The sequence below is a fragment of the Idiotropiscis lumnitzeri genome, chromosome 1 (assembly GCF_059441095.1).
Source record: "Idiotropiscis lumnitzeri isolate Australia: NSW breed Sydney's pygmy pipehorse chromosome 1, RoL_Ilum_1.0, whole genome shotgun sequence".
In the NCBI taxonomy this organism is placed as follows: Eukaryota; Metazoa; Chordata; class Actinopteri; order Syngnathiformes; family Syngnathidae; genus Idiotropiscis; species Idiotropiscis lumnitzeri.
Window position 1 is genome coordinate 15362999 of NC_142391.1, and position 14376 is coordinate 15377374.

The following is a 14376-nucleotide window of genomic DNA, read 5'->3' on the forward strand; positions in this document are numbered from 1 at the left end:
TGAGAAAGGAAATAATACAATATCTTATATTCTGCGTCATGCTTCGTTTAGTTTTTTTATTATTTTTTTTTTACCCCCACCCGGTTCTTGCTTCAAACTGGACCATGTGGCTCTTTTCTCATCGTATATGTCAATGCGAGCAGCTAAAGTGGTGCCTGAAGAGATCACCCCACTTGTTCCAGCTGTGGCAGGCGAGAAGGTAGCAGATGACCAGACTTGTTACATCCTCGAAACCCTCCTCAAGTTCATGGTTACCCAGGTGATTGATACTGTTGCAAGGACAATAAAAAATATACAATTTTATTAAAAATATCATGTATTTTTCTATTGTTGATAGATACTATAGTTCTCAGTCTTGATTTATATGCTTGCTTCCTCACTGCAGTAATCAGGTTTTGTGTGTGGGTGTCATCATCCACAAGTGCTTGCTTTTACAATAGCTGATAATAATGAGAAACCAAACATTATGGCAGCTGTTAAGTGTGTAGAGTCTTTCCATTGACACCAAAGCGACACAATTTTCCCTTTGCACGCCGTTTGTAAGTACAATAGCTTCAGTGGTTTATGCTGCAAACAATATACGGTGACAAGCTGAGTGATTATGTATTCAACTCAACTCCCTGTAGCCTGACCTTGTCAGTCTTTGTTTTTTTTCTAACCTGCCAGGCATCCAGTTTAGAGTGGAAGAACAAAGAAAACCAGGAGACAGGCTTCAGGTTTCTCTTCAGCCTGTTCAAGAAGTACTACCTTCCACATCTATTCCCCTCCTTCACCAAACTCACAAATCTCTACAAGCCTTTATTAGGTAATGTGGCGTACATTCAGAAAATATGTCATTGTGTATCACCTTGTTATTGTATTCTGTCTGACGGACAGCGTAGGTAGTTCAAAGGTCATGGGTTCAAATTCGGGCTCCGGCTTTTCTGTGTGGCGTTTGAACGTTCTCCCGCTATTTCGGCGTCCTTCCACATTCTTAAAACATGAATGGGAGGTTAATTGAAGACTCTAAATTGTGCGTAGGTAAATGTGAGGGTGTGTGAGGTGTACCCCGCCTCTCGCTCTAAGTCGGCGGGGTTATGCTCTAGCACACCCGCAACTCTAATGAGGATATGCGGTACAGAAGTTGGATAGATGTGTTGTCTCTTCTATGTGTGAAAGAAAATGTGACGGCACAAGATACATTGTGCACACACACACAGATTTGGAAAGTCCGAGTCATTTTTCATGACAGTGTATTCAGTCTGGCTGGCAACCGGTTCAGTGTTTAACCCACGACTCAAACAAGACTTTTGAATGTCACTACACCAAACCCTGAAATCGTCGATTCCTGAGCCCTTAGATGCTGTGATGTCATATTCAGTTGACAGCTTAATTCATATCCCACAAATGTAATATTAATCTGAATGCCGTGTTTAGACTAAGCGGGACTCATAGGACACTTCACTGTAAATTAACTTGACTTCCCCTTTAATTATAATTTATCAATTCAATAATTGATAGAATAAGCACAGTGCTGTAAGGTGATGTTTCTTTCAAAGCTTTCTAGTCACATCGTTCTTTGTTTTGCTCTCTCGCCCTCGTTTCTCACTGGTTATTTTTGTCTTTCTTCATCTTCCTGTTTTTGTTCAAATATCAGACCTCCCACATCATAGACCAAAACCCTTGTATGTGCCAGTAACAAGGAACAACGAGAGCACCTTCTGCACTCGGGACCAGTACCTGGCTCCCCGTGTAGCTTTCATCACTTGGCTGGTCACCTTCTTCCTCAAGAAGAAGTATGTCAGCAGTGCTCCAACAGCGCAGAATACAAAGAATGGCCCTGAGGTCCTTCCCAAACTCATCCAGGTGGGAATTGTGCAACTGTGGACGTTGGATCTGCGGTTGTAGTGGTTATTTCAAAAGTACTGTCAGCTGCCTTTATCCAGTGTGTACTTGGAATGTACAATACATCACATAATTTTCAGAAAACTTTGTCAAAATTGCATGAAACAACGAATAAAGGTACATATAGTGGAATATTTACCATCTGAGTCACTGTGCTAACAATTCAAACTGTCCACCACCTGGTGTCAGAATAGAGCTTCCCTTCTGTACATCTTCCTCCATAGACTGACGTACTTTTTTAATTATTAAATATTGGGACAAGAAAACTAACAAAGATGATTCTCAGGACATTGAATCTATTGCAACTGGACTGTTCCGTTTGTCTTCGGCTTCATGCACAATTTTACTGTACATTAGGCTACGTACTGTATCTTACATGTATGGTGTGTCCAGACTGTCACTGCAGGCGGTAGCAGCCAGGAAAAGGAGAAGGAGAAGTCATCAGACGGGGACCCAAATGGCCCCACAGGGGAGCCTGAGAAGAGCCACTCAAACAGCAGCACACTCTCAGATCGACGGCCCAGCGATTCCAGTTTATGTAGCATTGAGGAGGAGCACCAGTATGTCTATGACATGGTGCATGCCATCTTACTATCCACCAGGGACAATGTGAATTTTGTCAACGAGGTCTTCCACCAGGTATCAATGGCACTCTTGTCAAATTGTATTACTTCCTTGTTAAATGTGCACGTTCAAATTAGATTGGATGTTAATTCCTGGTGCGTTAGCCTAGTATTAAACGGGTTATGTTGCCCTCTGCTGGTCATTTGTCGCAAAGCTCCTTCCTTTTAACACAACTATGTAGCATCATCACAAATGGAACAATCGTGTTCTCCTCTCTGAAGGCTTTCCTCTTACCGTCCTGCGAATCATCGGCAACCAGGAAGGTGATCAAAGTGTACCGAACGTGGATACTGCAGGAGAAGCCAAGCTTTATGACAGAGCCGGACATAACTGCACAGGAAGATGAAGTGGATGATAGCACTGAGCAGATACTCAGCACAGAGAATAATAACATGCAAGCACAGGTAATAGTGTACATATTTTTACTATTGCTTTTGTAAAAATGTATTTTCATAAAATTGTGGAATTTTAACATTTTAGATGTACACTGATGGCCTCATACCAATTTTAGTTGACTCCCCCGTTAAAAATGAGAGAGTGTATTACACAGTACAATACAAATTTTATTGATGTAGCGCATTTCACAAAAGCTGGAGCTGTATTAATGCACTTTCCATATGCCGTCATGTAAATTAGCAGGTAATTAGAATACACAATAAAACACATATCCACATTTACAATAGGTACCAGTTATCAGTAATAATATCAATATGCAATGTGACAAGGTCAACGTGACTACTAATTTTGCTGTAGTCCTTCCTGTTGTAGGCAATTGATAAAATATATCAATGAGTGCACGAACAGTAAAAAAAAAAAAATCAATAAATAAATAAAGCGTTCATGGTAACTTTGCAACACGCATGCAATGAATGTCAAAGTCGTTAAAGGATGCACTATTCTTACAAACAAGCAATTGGAATATATAGGAAATATTTTGTCAGTAAGTAAAAGTGACAAGTTGTGAAAGGTCTTCTCATCTTTATTTTAAGCCAATGTTTGAGTCGGGCTTTGAGAAAGGTGCAGTTTGCCACAACTAATGTGTCGTGCAAGTTTCTGTCATGGGATGTCAAGTTCTATAATTGTTAGTCTCATTATAGATCTTTTTTGAGATGTTGACTGGCCAAGTCTTTTAACAGACACTTGAGAGTCACGGTCATAAGCGATCGTCAAGTTGGGGAAGGACCTACTCTTTCAGCAGCGCAATCAGTCGAGGTTTTCTAACAGAGGAGAAGAACAGGGACATCAAGGCGGGCATACAGCCCACACTCCAGGTCTGTCGGTTTTACATCGGGACATCATTTTGATCATCTATCATCAAACTAGATGACCGTATTCATGTGTGTCTACAATTGTAGGTTTTCCTGACAAACTCTTCGAATGTTTTCCTACTTGAGCCATGCCAGGATGTACCCAAGCTCCTGGAAAATCAGGTTGAGGTGTGCAAGTGTGTCCTTAGCATCTACCGGCACATGATCATGGAGCACACAATGAACACACAGACCTGGTGGGTAGAATGTTTTTTGGCCTGATTGACATATTTATGTGTAGAAAAAAAAAATAATGTTTTTTGGCCTGATTGACATATTTATGTGTAGAAAAAAAAAATAATGATCCGCTTTTTATTCTGTTTTATTGTTTGCAGGGAGCAAATGTTGCAGGTCCTACTGAGGATCACTGAAGCAGTAATGAAGAGGCCATCAGAAAACCAAAGAAAGGACAGCTTTGCTGAAAGTTTGGCATCCATTCTTTTTCGTGTATGTCTGCCCTATATTTCATCCTCATTTTTTCAAAATAAATCAGAAAAAAGTGGAGTTAGCGCTCATGACATTACAAAACCGTAGGCGGTTTCGTTTGTCACGTCTTTTTCAAGTGCGGTGTTGGAGGTGTATCTATTCATATTTGTTCTCATGTTGCATTCAGACGATCATTGTGGCATGGGTGCGAGCCAACCTGTGTGTGTACATTTCTCGGGAGCTGTGGGATGAGCTGCTTACAGTACTGTCCTCTCTGACTTACTGGGAGGAGTTAGTGACAGAGTGGGCCAGCATCATGGACTCCTTGACGGCTGTGCTGGCCCGCTCTGTTTACGGCCTGGACATGGCCAACCTGCCTCTGGATAAACTCAGCGAACAGAAGGAGAAGAAGCAGCGAGCACGTGGTGAGGAAGACACCTTGAACAATTTTTTAAAATTCTTTTTAGATAAGGAAATTTCCTGGGAGAAAGTGATGGTTTTCTGTCATGTGTTTGTAGTTTTTTTTTATTTTTTATAATTTACCTAAAGGCAAGTGCACAGATGAACATTTCACCTTGGTAATATTCCACTTCTTCCTTTCCACACTGATACAATAGCCAGGCAGTTCAGTTGAAAACCTAACTGAAATACATTACTGAGGAAAATAAACAACCACCTTTTTATATTTCTCATAACTTTTTAAGTACATTTAAACACATGTAAATATGTTCAAAGTAGTCTGATTACAAACCCATTAACAGCTGCTGGAGTTACTAAGGGCCCTCATACTCCCTCCTCAAGTTTTTTTTTTTTTGTCTACATGTTTTTAGAGGCAAAAAAACTGAACATACATACAGGTTTTATTACTGTGAGTGTGGTGTCCTATGCTGAAGCACAAAAACAGAAAAATAAAATACAAATAATAATAAAGAAATGCAGCACTTAAATATTTGAAGCTAAAATCTCATCCAAACAGTGCATGATGTACAAAATCTGACTCATAACAAGACATGTAATATAGTTAAAAAACACTTCCACCCCACATCCATACATGGACCCATTGTGGCCATATCCACGTATGATAAAGATAAAGATGTCCTTTATTAGTCCCACAATGGGGAAATTTGAGGTGTTACAGCATCCCCAATTCCAGGCCTGATGCATATTTTTGAAGTTCGGTGGCAGTGGTTGCTGATGTATTGGTAAAAGATCATGCAGTCAACCTTTTGCCAGTGTAGCAAGGTGCACAGCCCATGCTGCCATCATGCTAAGCATGCCCCCAGGATGTTGAAGCCAAGGAATTAGTGTGACCCAAGCACAGACACTGCTGGGAACCTGAAAATCCACCCCATCCGGTGCAGCCAAAGTGCTCAGGCACAGCGCTTGGGTGCTGCCAACACACACGTACTGAAAAGCAATTCCGTTAGGCCAGGTCGTGTCTGTAGGCCCAAGAAGGCCTCCAAGACCAGAAGGGCTTTGGCCCCATGCCACAAAGGCCTGACTAAATGGATAAAACAGTTTGTTTTCAATGTTATTTAACTTCATTTGAACAGTTCAATAATAATGAAACTAAATTATTCTCTTTCACTGGAGCGGTTCGCAGCTGAGTATGAAGTGGTTAGGATGAGAATCAGCACCTCCAAATCTGACTCCATGGTCCTCGGTCGGAAAAGGGTGGAGTTCCCTCTATAGGTCGGGGATGAGATCCTGCCCTTAGTGGAGGAGTTTAAGTATCTTGGGATCTTGTTCACGAGTGAGGGGAGGATGGACCGTGAGATCGACATAGGATCGGTGCAACGTCTGCAGTTATGCGGACTCTATATCGGTACATCGTGGTGAAGAGGGAGCTGGACCAGAAGCTCTCGATTTACCGGTCGATCTACATTCCTACCCTCACTTATGGTCACAAGCTGTGGGTCGTGACCGAAAGAATAAGATCCCGGATACAAGCGGTTGAAATCTCTCAAGGCAAAATTAAAAACATTCAAAAAAATGCTTATCAAAATCATATTGAAACATACAAATGCTCTTTCTTTGGCAGGAGTGATTCAGGACTCTCAGAAAGCAGCTGCAGTGGCACGTTCCTTTTCACTAAGTTGGAGGAACCAAGGTGACCTGAGTGGGACAGCAGTTCAGGAGCCAATGAGGATTCGTTCTGCCACCACGTCGGGTGCTCCTGGTGTGGAGAAGGCCCGCAACATCGTGCGTCAGAAAGCTTCAGGTTGGGACATTTATTATGACAAGTTGGCATTGTAAAATGAAATGTTATCCACCTTCAAATTAAGCCGATCATTAAAATAATTTATGAACTTGGATTGGAAATTGTATTGTTCACAGTAATATTACATAATGGAGCTATCATTGTTCCTATTAGATTATCTAGCCCCAATTATGACTGTTTAAAAAGGTATCGAGGCTGTAGTGAATTTTATTTACGTGAATATTTTCTCGATGCGCTGCCTTTGTGTGAGAAGCTGCTGCTACTAAGCTTCTGGTGCTCTGAGACGCATTGACTGCATTGAGATCCATATGACAGGTCCATGTATACACCAGTCCAGGTGCCATTGAAAGGCCAAACACCAACGGCAGAAAGCTCCAGCAGATGGCCCCTATTGTCCCCCTCACATGTCATTGCACACTGACTCCATTTCCATGTCTTGACAGTATGTCAAAGGCTGGCTTAGGACGCCCATTGTTACAAGCTCAGTCCAGACGCAGCAATGGCCCTTATCTGATGAAGATGTGACAGGCTAATTATAAGTTGAGAAGCGTAACTAGTTAAAATGCACATCTCGCATGTATGAATTTTTGGTCTAGACCGAAAGGGAAAGATAAAAGAGACAATCCCATTTCTTTTCCGCAATTACCTCTAATGCTCTGAAATGACGAGCTCGGTGAACAAGGAGCAGCATTTGAGCCTGAAGGAAAGAAAAAAAAAGTCCTAAGTGTGTGTGTGTTTGTGGCGGTTTCTATGTAATATATGAAACAACCGCTTCAACTTCCCTTTCCTCTCTTTGGGCCTAATTTTATTTCTTTCCCGATGATCTTCAAAGACCCCGTCGGCTCGTCTCTCTACTCCTCCAAAGAACGTCCACACTTAATTGTGTGATAGTTTTTGAGAGTTTTATTTCAAATGTAATTAATGCTCATTAATATGCATTCATGGCAAACAGTAGTAAGCTGTCGCGGACATAATATATCTTCCCCTGAAAGGAGTAATTAAAGTGAATTGAAAGAGACAATAGCAATGTCCCCTTTCATTGTTCATATTGACATGAGGCTTGCCATCCACATCCAACAGCCATGCCTTATCATTGACTTTCAAAAATTGACTCTACTCACCCATGCAAATATAAACTCTGATTGTTTTGTGTTAATAAGTGTTAGCGCGCTAACATTTATCAGCTAAAGGTAGTTAAAACCTTTGTACAATAAGTACGCAGTGAATCCTCTGAGATTTTATTACTCCATATTTACCAAGTTGACTATATATGTGGATGAGAGTATATTTAAGACGCAAATAAGTTAGATATATAAAATGTCCAAACTTGTTTATCTGATGAATTACTATTCTTGCCTTCAACAAAAACACCATCTTAACGGTTACTGTATAATTCATTTCAATTTAATTGTATTTATGTGGTGCCAAATCACAGCAGATGTTCATGACCTCACTCATTGAAAGACTAACTGAGCCCCAACTGAATTACACACAAGGAAGTACTTGGTAAGGAAAAATTCCCTCTTGGAAATAGACCCAATGCGAACGAACGCAAGACTCAACAAGGACCGGCCATCTGCCTGGGCCCGGTGGTTTGAGCGTAGATAAGGAGATTTAGGCAGGTAATCAGGTCGAGGCAATCATGTGCTATTGTATATTTAACATGATACATTTGAATACATTGTGGTTTAGATTCGTTTTGCAATGCCCAGTTCTATTAAAGTCTCTGTAAAGTGAAATTAAAATGTCTTTTAAATTTGGCAAACCACAGAGAAGATTGTTGCCAAATTTGCATGAATACATTTGCCCATGAGTCTTTAAGTATTTCGACCAATGGGGTCACAAGACCATATTGAAAAGAGAATTTTTGACTTGTGTTCCCCTTTATGCACAACGTCGCATGTGGCTCACACGAGCACATATTTCCTGGAAGTGTTAAACCCACAATGCTTTGCGGTTAAACGTATCACACTAACCCGAATAACATCTACACATAGTGTAAATTTGACCATCCAGGGTTGATACATTTTTCAGGTTGTAATGCAATGCTTGCTATCTAACGGCATGCTGTAGAAGTAGAAATGGGCCGGATAGTCACCAGTGAAATTAATGTACTCAGTACTTATTGCACCAAGTGGTACCTGATGTTTGTTTGAACTACTCTCAAGTAATCCGGAAATGGTAAGTTTAACACTATAGTTCAATAATTTAGTACTTTGTTGCTCACATATTTTGCGCGTCTCCAGCAATTAGATTCAAACATATCTTACATATTTAGAAAAAAACCCTCAAAATTCACTCTACAGGGGCTTTAATATATGCATTCATCAAGTTCAATTTTTTTCCCACATACCGTACGCCATTATTTTTTAATACTGTCTTTATTCTCTTTATTCCTTCTTTTTTTCACCTTTTGTTCTCTTTTTTACTGATGGAAGCGAAACGAAGCCAGTCCATCAGCAACTGCGTTCACCTATGTGAGGCTTTGCCCACTACTAAAAGTGTTCCTACGCTGCTCCACACTGTGAGCTCTTTCTTGCCTGGTATCTCTTCTGGTAACTCTGCTTGCTCTCACAGACTCTCAGGTAAAGTAGCTTTCGAGAGGTGAATGGACAGTAGTTGTGTGTTTGTGGCCTCCACCCGTCCTGCATCATTCACCTGTCGTCCCATCATAAACTGTCTTGCTACCTGGTACAGAGGGTTTGGAATGCTTCCACAGACGGGGAAAACGTGGACTTGCGCCTACATTACCGCTGCATGTGTGCATGCCTTCAGTTTGCTCATTTTGTTTACATGACAGGATTTGTATACACATTCATTGATCAGCATGTTACTACTGGCTCATTTTGTGATATTCTTTTTTCCCCCTCTTCACCAGATGTAGAGGAATGTCAGCTGTCAGAAGGTGGGGAGGAATTAGGAGGAGGAGATAGCCCGCTCCCTCGTAGCAGCAGCACCTCAGACATCACGCAGCAGCTTTCTGACACATTACAAGGTACACAAGTAACTATAAAAAGGAAGTTAAAAAAAAAATGTCCAACCCTATCTGGTCCCACATAGAAAAAGTAATTAGTTGCTAAGTTCCAGCAGCGGTTCACTGAACAACTCTGCCAAAAGCTCTTGCTGTGTAAATTCTCTCCGACATGTGGTGATTCTATTATGAGCAATCATAGGCAGTTTTGTTGAGCAACTTTAAAGTATGCCACTATCAGGCGGAATCCCCCATTTGTCCAAATATGGTCAATTTCATACCTTTTCAACAGAACATTACTATTGGTCTGTCTTCAAGCAGTCTGTTATTTTTTTTTTCACATTGTTAACCAATATAAAGTGTTGGAAATGGCTTGAGAGCAAATCTATTAACCCTCTTGGACTCTTGAACTGTCTGAGGAGTGTTTGTTCAACTCCACCTCTTCCTCTCTCCATAGGGGACATGCAGCATTATGTAACCTCAAGATTGAAAGTCTGGATGTTTTTTTTTATACAAAAACTTGTGGAAATAGTTAGGTTAGATACAGCTGCGTAAGCATGTTTGGTTGAAAATGGATAGCTGGCCTGTAATGATTCAATACTGAGGGAACTGGTCAGTCAAAGATAAGTTGCCATGCAGATTTATTTCTGCCTAATACACTGCGTGGTCAGCACATTATTGTATTAATTGCATTACTCATGGCTATAAAACCTTTGAAAAAATTTTGGGGAAGATGGTGTAACATTTGTTTGCTTTTTTCTTCTTGAAATAAATTCTTTATGTGTGTTCCAATGGTCAGCATGAACACAGACTTTGACGGTTGGAGGCCGCTGTCTGTGTTGTTTCCATTGTGTTTGAATCAATAACAGCGTGATAAATTACTTTTTCTATAGCATATTGAATTAGCAATTAAACATGATTTTGGGGTGGTGTTTGGGGTAATTCCGGTGCACAGCAATATACGATAGCATTATCTCAAAGTTTAAGTTCAGTATACTTGGGAAAAAGACAGTACAGTATATGCATCAACTGGCGTTTGCTTGCAATGTGGTCATCTATTTATAAAGTAGGTTGGCCAAGGACAAAGTCTTTGTGTTTTACATACATTGTAATCATATATTTGAGCACCTTTTTAACCTATTCTCATCTCTGTATCAATTTATCTCTCGTCTTACTCTCCAGCCCAGAAGCGAGAGCATTCACCTGCTTCCTGTGGTTCTGATAGCGGCACATCAGAGAGACGAGAGGGCAGTGAGCTGCCAGTTGTGAGAAACCTATTTGTATTGTAATGTTGTATCATAGGTGGAGTACTAGAAAGAATGACAATGCCAACATAGTCTTTGTTTTCTTGTGCTTGTAGATCCTGATCCGCCAAAGCAGCAGTCCAATTGAGACAGAGAATAGTGCAGAGGGGTACCATCACTACGCAAGGGCCAAGCTCAGAGAGAAAAGTTAGAATAGCATCTCCGGTTATGTCCTCATCTGATTTTATGTTTACCGTAATTACTAAATTGTTCCATTTTAACCTGCTGGCCTTCATTTCCCAGGTGAGAGTATTAGCAGCGAGACATCCAATGGCTACGTGAATGAAACTGAGGTCACCTGGCAGGTTTTCGAGGAGGAGGCTGATAATCAGTCCACCCAGTCGGCCCACATGGACGTGACCGCTGACCCGCAGAGCCAGGGGAGTCTGCTGCTCAGTCACCATGAGGCTCTAGCAGGTGACAAATCACATAGAGTGCAAGCTCACCTACATGGGTTTTGTCGTTTTACCCTGCTTTGTAACGATTGCAGTTTATTTCTTTTGTGACGTAAATGGAACACAAAGTAAAATCAGCCAGATGTCTCTCTTACCCTTATGCACGCACATTCTATTGTGACTGTTGTTTGTGATCATCATGAAGTTTTTGTCTTTGTCATTCTGCTCCCCTCCCCAAACCCAATTTTATCTCTGTCCCTTGTTTATAGGTCCTGAGTGTACTCTCTCTCCCCACTCTTCACCCCCACCCCAACACTACATCCACTACCACTATCCTCAGAACCCCCCCGCCTCCCCAGCCTTAGTGGTACACACTGAGTGCCCGCAGGATTGCCCCCTGGACGACAGCATTCATCAGTCTGTCTTACATATGCCACACCACTTGGGTACTGCTCTATAGCTGCTCATCACTGAGTCCTCATGCGCTTACATTTTTCGCCTCAACCTTGACTTTGCAAATTGCACATTTTTATCCTCTCGACTCACACATTATATCTTCACACATCTGTTACTTCACTGGATTTCAACTTTTAGCCTCTCTATAAATTATTGGTTGCAAACATACTGCATAAATTGCAGAAACTTTAGCTGACAATTTTCAGTTTCCCATCACCTAACCCCTCCCCCTTTCTAACTGCTCTTTTGCCCACTAAGTGGCGCTGTCTTTCTACAAATCCAAAAGAACTCATATGGCTGTTGCATGAGACCATGTATGTTTTCTAAACGTTTCTTTCCAGCACAGCACTTCAGTGGACAAGGATTTAATCAACTAGTAGCAGCATGATAATACTTAATTGACAAACCTGTACAAACATACTACGTAAAATTTGCTTCCCTGAATGTCATTTAGCACTTTTTGATTAAAGCCTGTGTCTCCTTGAAAATCGTTTTGATTCATTCTATGGCAGTCACGGCGACAAATCTCATTGCTGCCAAAATAAAGTTTAGCATCAAATGCAAAATCTCATGCTTTCTTTCTCCTTTTTGACCATGCAGACAGCAGCGAGTGTCTGACTGATGATGTCAGCATAATTGCGGGTGGCACCCTGACAGGATGGCATGCTGATTCAGCCTTTGTCCTATGGAGGAGGATTTTGGGAATCCTTGGAGATGTCAACAACATCAGATGCCCCAAAATCCACGCCAAAGTGTTTTCTTATCTCTATGAACTGTGGCAAAAACTTGCAAAGGTAAAGTGGAAAACTAATCAAACAATACATTCATATCATTAAAAATACTGAACGTTATCACACAGCATTTCCTTCAGAAAGGACGCTTATTGGTTGTTGTAACCATTTCCAGATTCGAGATAACCTTGGTATCAGTGTGGACAACCAGTCTTCTCCTCCCCAGCCTGCATTCATTCCTCCCCTCCGTATGCTTGCTTCCTGGCTCTTCAGGGTACCAACAACACGTAACCTCTGACACCTGCAGTCCACATGACTAATTCCGCCGTAGCATTTTGTTTTGGGTGTACAGAACATAATCGCCAGCGACACAATTTTATGCTGCCTAATAGCTCTTGAAAAAATGGAGCTTCTGAGAATGTCTTGGACACAACAGACAAAAATCTATATCTTTTTTTCCAAGATATATTATTGTACACGAAGCATACAAGGAACAACACTACTTTTTATGAAAAAGAGGAGGCTCACTACTGTTTTGTTACATCCGGCACAGAAAATCTCAAGACTTTGACTAAGAGAAAATGTAAAAAATGTACCAAATGATTTGCTTGGTATCTGAAAGTTCAAGCTCATTTGAAGGTCGTGGGTTCTTCAGACCAAAAAGACAAAAAAATAATAACAACCCAAAATATTGAACAAGAAGGCATTGAACTATTCTGTAGTTGTGTTTTGAAGAGTTAGGGCTTACGCAATTTTTATCCAGGCCAGAAATAATTCTGTTTGATGACAAACAAATGAAATAAAAAAAAAAAAAACATACTGATTTGGAGTTGACCATTTTTAGCAATTTTTGTCCCAAACACATTTTCATGTGTGTAGTCTTTTTTTTTTTAAAAGACACATTATTTGATACAGCAGTATTTCACAAGTTTGGGAAACAAAATTTGTTAACTGTACAATTTAACCCCGTTTCCTTTTTGTATAATTTGTACATAAGAAAGAATGAAAATTGGCTTAAATCAGTTATGGTGATTTTAATAAGATATGAATGACGAACGTGTCTCTTGAACAGCAAGAGTGATTTGACCTTTTTCACTGTTCTTCCCCATATCCCACGCAGGCCACCATGCTACCAGCAGAATACAAAGCAGGAAAACTGCAGGCTTATAAACTGATCTGTGAGATGATGACCAGACACCAGGATGTCCTCCCGAACACTGACTTCCTGGTGCACCTCTACCACATCATGCACAAAGGTTTCACTAGCAATGATCAGGTATGACCAGCAGGTAGCGCCACCTTGACAGCATTTCATTTCATTTTGGTGCTTGACTGCTCCATGAAACCTCAAAGGATCATTTTGTGTAATTCCTGGAAAACATTGATTTCCGTTTGTCAGTAATACCGAATTGACATCAATAACTCTTTTTGTTTCAGAAATTTTAATTGGTTGAGATTTGGTTAATCATTTCACTGAACAATATATAAATGTGCTTTTTTTTTTGTTGCCGCTATTTTTCATCATTAGCTGAACGCAAAGATTTGCGCATTTTTTTATGAGCACAAAACTCCTTTCAGTAATTCTTCACGAAATTGTCTTAATTTGTGTTCGTCAGGTATTTCAAAATGCAGTTTAAACTGTATGATTATTGCGCAGGTGTGCCTTGGCCTTTCCATAATAAAAGACAGTCAGTATCTGGTGACCACCATTTGCCTCACACAGTGCAACACTACATATTGTGATCGATTCATTGGGTTGTTGAATGCGGACTTTTGAATGTTGGTCCACGCCTCTTCATTGGCTTTGCAAAGTTGTTGAATATTGGCTTGAACTAGAACACACTGTTGTAATGTACAATATATGCCAATCCAGAGCATCCCAAACATGCTCATTGTGTGTCATGTCTAAGCCTTTGTAGCTGCCATCGTAGAGATCCTTGCAACCTGAGGTGATGGCTGTGGATGAATGGCACAATGGGCCTTGGAATTTTGTCTCTGTATCTGTGCAATCATCAATCAATAAAATCACCTGTGTTCGTTTGCCAGTAAGATACCAT

General features: G+C 40.7%; 1 protein-coding gene across 7 annotated transcripts in view; it reads left to right on the forward strand.

Annotated features, from left to right (window-relative positions):
- The window catches only part of ralgapa2 (Ral GTPase activating protein catalytic subunit alpha 2), an 89186-nt gene that overhangs the window by 24012 nt on the left and 50798 nt on the right, over positions 1 to 14376 (forward strand). For 5 of the 7 annotated variants that reach the window (XM_088305126.1, XM_088290333.1, XM_088278448.1 and 2 more), the window contains exons 7-25: positions 144 to 259; positions 667 to 805; positions 1637 to 1845; positions 2278 to 2523; positions 2730 to 2912; positions 3645 to 3779; positions 3864 to 4012; positions 4151 to 4262; positions 4429 to 4666; positions 6283 to 6462; positions 8901 to 9047; positions 9341 to 9457; positions 10616 to 10698; positions 10794 to 10884; positions 10981 to 11154; positions 11402 to 11578; positions 12189 to 12382; positions 12495 to 12593; positions 13440 to 13595. In XM_088305126.1, coding sequence (XP_088161252.1) covers positions 144 to 259; positions 667 to 805; positions 1637 to 1845; positions 2278 to 2523; positions 2730 to 2912; positions 3645 to 3779; positions 3864 to 4012; positions 4151 to 4262; positions 4429 to 4666; positions 6283 to 6462; positions 8901 to 9047; positions 9341 to 9457; positions 10616 to 10698; positions 10794 to 10884; positions 10981 to 11154; positions 11402 to 11578; positions 12189 to 12382; positions 12495 to 12593; positions 13440 to 13595 — 2945 coding nt within the window. The remainder of the gene's footprint in view (positions 1 to 143; positions 260 to 666; positions 806 to 1636; positions 1846 to 2277; positions 2524 to 2729; positions 2913 to 3644; positions 3780 to 3863; positions 4013 to 4150; positions 4263 to 4428; positions 4667 to 6282; positions 6463 to 8900; positions 9048 to 9340; positions 9458 to 10615; positions 10699 to 10793; positions 10885 to 10980; positions 11155 to 11401; positions 11579 to 12188; positions 12383 to 12494; positions 12594 to 13439; positions 13596 to 14376) is intronic. The other 2 variants (XM_088286003.1, XM_088311961.1) reach the window with 2 other exon arrangements.